The sequence below is a fragment of the Galeopterus variegatus genome, unplaced genomic scaffold, assembly GCF_000696425.1.
Source record: "Galeopterus variegatus unplaced genomic scaffold, G_variegatus-3.0.2 Scaffold6225, whole genome shotgun sequence".
Classification (NCBI taxonomy): Eukaryota; Metazoa; Chordata; class Mammalia; order Dermoptera; family Cynocephalidae; genus Galeopterus; species Galeopterus variegatus.
The window spans coordinates 108,676-114,675 of NW_007732336.1; the positions used below are offsets into that span (position 1 = coordinate 108,676).

The 6,000-nt window shown below is 34.2% G+C and overlaps 1 protein-coding gene across 2 annotated transcripts in view; it reads left to right on the plus strand.

Moving 5' to 3' along the window:
• Positions 1-5,768, plus strand: part of PPAT (phosphoribosyl pyrophosphate amidotransferase) — a 41,759-nt gene extending 35,991 nt beyond the window's left edge. The window contains exons 10-11 of one of the 2 annotated variants that reach the window (XM_008590595.1): positions 2,414-2,534; positions 3,611-5,768. In XM_008590595.1, coding sequence (XP_008588817.1) covers positions 2,414-2,534; positions 3,611-3,807 — 318 coding nt within the window. In that variant the 3' untranslated portion in view covers positions 3,808-5,768. The remainder of the gene's footprint in view (positions 1-2,413; positions 2,535-3,610) is intronic. The other variant, XM_008590596.1, reaches the window with a different exon arrangement.
• Positions 5,769-6,000: the final 232 nt, after the last annotated feature.

The window sequence follows — 6,000 nt, forward strand, 5'->3', positions numbered from 1 at the left end:
CTAAATTTAATCTTTAGTGGATTAAAAAGCTTGATATAAAAGCTTAGAATTTTTACAAAATTAAAAGACTAAGAAAAAAATACAAAATAGAATGATTTTTAAATTTGTGGAGTATTGATTACTTTCTTTATTTGAAGACATTGAACCAAATCTGGTGTGATAAATTTGATTCATTAAGTTATTTATTTATTTATTTTTTAAAAAAAAGATGACCGGTAAGGGGATCTTAACTCTTGACTTGGTGTTGTCAGCGCCACGCTCACCCAGTGAGCTAACCGGCCATCCCTATATGGGATCCGAACCCGTGGCCTTGGTGTTATCAGCACCGCACTCTCCCGAGTGAGCCACAGGCCGGCCCTTTTAAGTTATTTTTTATATTACTTTATCTCCCGAAAAAAATGTTTTCAGTTGACAAATAAACATGTATATACTTATGGTACACAACATGATGTTTTGACATCTGTATGACATATTAAGTTCTATTTTTAAATTTTAAAACTTATTCTAACTCTAAATATTTCAGTTGTTCAAATTGCAGAAGTGAGATGCCATATACAACTAATAGTTGAATGATTTAAAAATAAAATCTATTTTAGGAGAAAGTAGGATAGAAAGCCATATGACAGTCTATTTAGAGAGTTTCAGTGATAATTGTAATTATGATATGATTTTCTAGCCTTCTTAATGACTGTAATTATGATTATGATCTCACTCTTTAGAATTCTAGGAAAATTATGTAATAAAAACAATAAAGTAAACACAACATCTATTATAGTAGTAAAAAAGAATAGACAAAAACAGAGAACCTGGAAATGGCTTAATATCTACCTATAGGAGAATAGTTTAGTAAATTAATATATCAGTGTAATGAAATAAGACACAGCCATTAAGACTATAATTATGAAGACTGAGTAACAGAGGAAAATTCTTCCTATTACAGTAGTTCCCCCCTTATCAGTGGGGAATATTTTCTAAGACCCCTAATGGATGCCTGAAACCATAGATAGTGCCAAACCCAATAGACAGATAGTTATAGATATGTGTGTATATATATATATATATATACACACTATGTTTTCCCCTAAATGTACAAACCTGTGATTTACTTTCACCATTTCACTTAAAGGAAATACTTTATAGCTTCTCTTTGGCAGGTTTGAATTGCTAGCATGACTACTGTAATGCTTTGGGGCCATTATTAAGTAAAATAAGGGTTACTTGAACACAAGCACTGTGACACAGTGACAGGTGATCTGATAACTGAGATGGCTACTAAGTGGCTAACTGGGTAGCAGGTAGCATAGACAGCGTGGATATGCTGGACAAAGAAAGGATTCTATCCCGGGCAGGACAGAGTGACAGAGCAGGAGGGCATGAGATTTCATCACACTACTCAGAATGATGTGCAATTTAAAACTTATGAATTATGGGGCCGGCCCGGTGGCGCACTGCTACAGTGCGCCGCTTGGGAGCGCGGTGGCGCTCCTGCCGAGGGTTCGGATCCCACATACAGACCCGTTCCTGCTCACTGGCTGAGCGAGGTGTGGGAGCTACACCGAGGGTTGCGATCCCGTTGCCGGTCCTGGTCCGGTACGGGCATGACACTGAGGTTGCGATCCATTGCCGGACACGAACAAAGACAAAAAGGAAAAAAAAAAAAAAACTTATGAATTATTTCTGGAATTTTCCATATAATATTTTCAGACTGCAGCTGACCAAGTGTAACTGAAACCTTGGAAAGTGAAACATTGTGTAAGGGAGGACTACTGTATAAGAAACTTTAAAAAGTAAATGTGGGCACATTATAGCCAGGTAAATGAACCTGACAAAAGGCAGAAAATAATAGTAGACAAAATAATAGATAAAAGTAGCTCTGTCGTAGTGGTAAGGTTTTTGTTATAACCTGGTAGATATTTTTCTTTTTAAAATGATAAAATAAGGGATAGGTGAAAGTGCCATTCAGGTATTAGAAAAGAAAATGAAAGTGGCACTATGAGTATAAAATCATTAAATGACATGTAGGAGATCTGAAGAAAGAGAACTTCTTATTAACAGGTGACAGAAAAAAAACAATGGGCAGCTCTGTGGAAAGAACCTTTTATAAGTGGCTAACATTTTGAAACTTTTGTCCAGGACACATTAGAATCTGCAGCAGGGCTACCCAACTAGGATTCTTTGGTAATTAATTAATTTTATGAATAGTTCTGATTGAACACTGCAGTTCTGTTTACCACATGATTTTCCAGGATGTTTTTTTGTTTATTATTCAACGAGACAAATTCTGTGGTTTGCTTTATTACTCATACGTTGTTACTAAATATTTTGTAAAACATTTTATGTTGCATTTGATCAATGAAAGAGAATTTTGCGTAATTATTCTTACAATGAATGAGTTGAAATAATTTCTTTCAAGGTACACATTCGAGTAGCTTCACCACCAATTAGATATCCGTGCTTCATGGGAATTAACATTCCCACAAAGGAAGAGCTTATTGCCAATAAACCAGAATTTGATCATCTTGCAGAATATCTAGGTAGGTATTAAAATTTCTATAAACTTTATCTTTAGTTGTTTATTGGGGCTGGCCCATTAATTCAGTTGGTTAGAGCGCTGTGTTATACCAAAGTCAAGGGTTCAGATCCCCTTACCGGCCAGCCACACACACACAAAAAAATCGTTTATTAACAGAGAAAATCTAAAGCTTGTCAGTCTTTACATCTATAATAAAAAGTAATCTTCAATATATGTTAAAAATAATTTATCGTATATGTTAAGCAGATATTGAACACTTCTGAAAAGTGAGCATAGACATGTATAGACACCATAGCAAATGCTGTGTTGGAGAGCTAGGCCAAAGTGAGATCAGAGAAGGAGGAAAGGGTTTCCAAGTAGGAGGGACCTGATCACATATTCTAACAGAATAATTTGGATGTGAATACAAGTCAAAAAGTAAAAAGCTTATGTGGGCTTATCTTTAATAATGAGATAAGGAGACTTGGAGATATCTAGGTTATCCTGGATAAGACATCTTCCTTTTATAATTAAGCAATACATAAACTATTTAAATATCACAGTATGTTCAGCCATTGTGCCTTGGTACCACATTGGTCACGTATGGATGCTGTTTCTTTTAACTGTGCCCTACCAATTAAATATTTTGAATATCACCCTGATGGATATCATATTGTGAGCACTCCCTCTTTGCCAGGAACTGTGCCACATGCATTATCTATATGGTAATAATAACATCTTAGATGCAAAAGTAGACTTAGGAAAAGTAAGGGACCTTGAGCTTAAATTTGAGCCTAGATCTTCCTGACTTCAAAATCTATTTTCTCAATCAACATAATTACTCCGAAAGCCTTCTAAATCCATTCTAGACTTGAAGTCTCCCCTGCTGTTTAAATTATATTATCCCCCAAATTTAAATTTATAAATTTAAAAATAAAGGCCCTTAGTTTTATTGTGCGCCCCCCCCCCCGCCTTTTTAAAGAAAGGTTAAAGGAGAAATTTTAACGTGGATTAAATTCCTCTGCAACTATTCTCTTTTGAAGGATTTCTTTGTTTCTAAAGGAAAATCTCTTTTATTTTTCTCTTTTTTCCCTGTAGGAGCAAACAGTGTTGTGTATCTGTCAGTAGAAGGACTGGTTTCATCTGTACAAGAAGGGATAAAATTTAAAAAACAGAAAGTGGAAAAGCACCATACTATGATTAAAGAAAATGGAAATGTTCTGGAATGTTTTGAAAAGAATGGTCATTGTACAGCTTGTCTCACTGGAAAATACCCTGTAGAATTGGATTGGTAGCTGTTAGGGGCGTTGTTTCAAGATATAAAGTTGGTCAAGAAGTTATAGTGGTTACACCTTATCTATTTACTGTTACTTATGTGGTATAACATATAAAGCCACATGCTTATGTTTACCTTTGTAAGTTTTGAGATTTTTTTCTGAAAAAGGTATCAAAGTGCTATAATTGAATCTTGTTAATTAATTATGTATAGTACAACAATCTGTGATATTCTTGTTTTACACAAGCATTGGCTAGACGGCAGGTGTTGACTGCCATTTGCCAAGTTCTTGCTTTAAAGGGTTAGCGAGATGTTAGGCTAAGATAGGAGGTGTGCTGCAAACAGGAGAGATGAGTTAAATATAACTTTTAATGCAAACTTTGAATTATACCCCATAGGTGTCTAGCCTCTACAGTTCTGACTGTAGTTATGACCTTGGTTTTCCTGCCTAACCTTAGACAGATCTTAAAACAAAAAAATTCTAATCCTTTGTGCCTCAGTTTCCCCACCTTTGCAATGGGGTACTTATATTAATAAAATAATTAATAGGAATGTAAATTAGTGTCATACTTTTGGTGGTTTGAGCCATCATTTCGCCCCTAAATTTTAAGATAGTGCATGATTATTAGTTTTTGAAAAGCTAATGTTTGTTAGCTTTTTTGAAATTAGTTTGCAGTGGAGATTTCTTTATGATGGAGGGAGATATACAGTTTGGCAGATTTTTGCCATCTGTCTTTGAGATGCCCCAAGAATGATTGTAAACAACTGTCTGTGGAGAAGTTTTTTCTATATTTGACTAGAAAGTGTAATCTATAATAATGTCCTAATAGTATAAGCCCAGCAATTAACCTAGTACATTTGAAATAAAATAAAGCAAAATTTTATATTTTAACAAACTTTATTTTTAATTTGATTATCATATGCTTTTTAAGTGAGGTGATTGATCACTTACAAGTATATATACATGTAGGTGCATATATATATATAACATATGATTGCAATTAAGTGATCAAGTAGAAGCGTAGTAGGGACCAATCTTGTTTAAGGATCAAGGAGACAACTACTTTTTTGGAATTCGAATGCCCATATCCAAGGATCAACTTAAAATAACTTTTTTCTGCTCTATTAGGATCTATCTAATGGATTCAATTTTTTTGAAATTTTATTCTTGTAACATCTGAGCTTTAGAGGCTTAAGATGACTTGCCTCCCAACTCCCACTTGTATAAGACTTTTAAAATATAAAAGTGTTTGTTTCTGGGTTATGTTATCATAGTTTGATGTATATAGTGTCCAAATCCATTTCAAAAATTAATATTTATTAATAACTGAAATTGTCTTCATTTGGTATATAGTCTCATGTGTTATATTATGGCAGGCTAAGATAAAATCTTGACAGCTCTTTAAAGCCCTCATGCAGCAGTGGGTCAGATAACCCTGTGGCAGTGACACAGGCAAATTGGCATTTGAATAAAGCCCTGGGACCATTTCAGTGTATGTAGCCTCCTGTCTTAAATGTATTCATGGCAGCGTGGAGGAGGCAAGACCTTTGAGTCAGTTTTGAACTGGCATTGCTTACATTTAATTTTTAAAAACAAGAGACTCAGGGAAAGTACTAAACCAAAATCTCTGATTTGACTTTTGTGTTTTCAATAGTTTTTATTTTATTGAGATGCTTTTATAAGAGAAAATAATATTGTGACAATTTGGTAATTCTACAAATATCTTAATATTTCTCTGTCATGGTCTTTTATTTCACAAATTTCTGAAGTCTGAATTAAATTACTTTTTTTTTTTTTACTAATTTAATCTCAAATGTTGGTTAACTGCTTTAAATTTACATAAGTAGAGTATCGTAAACTTCAGAGAGGAGGAAAAACTTGTTTTCACAGGATCTATACTGTGCACCAAACTAATCCTACTTTTTTGTGACTTCTTTGTGATGCCTTGGTAACAAATATATGTAATAAGTATGTTTGAATGTGTTTGTTGTTTTTTTTTAAATAGTGACTTTTAGTGCACTATGGTAAACAACACAAAAACAACATCCAGGCTCCATACTTGGCACCAGATAGTCAGATCTTATTTCTCTGATCCAGGCATTTTAATATGTAGACCATCTCTTGTGAACTAGGCAAAACTGCTGGTTGAGTAGGAGGAACAAAAGTAATTAGTAATAGCAGGTTCTTCAGAAACATTTGGGGGAATGAGCA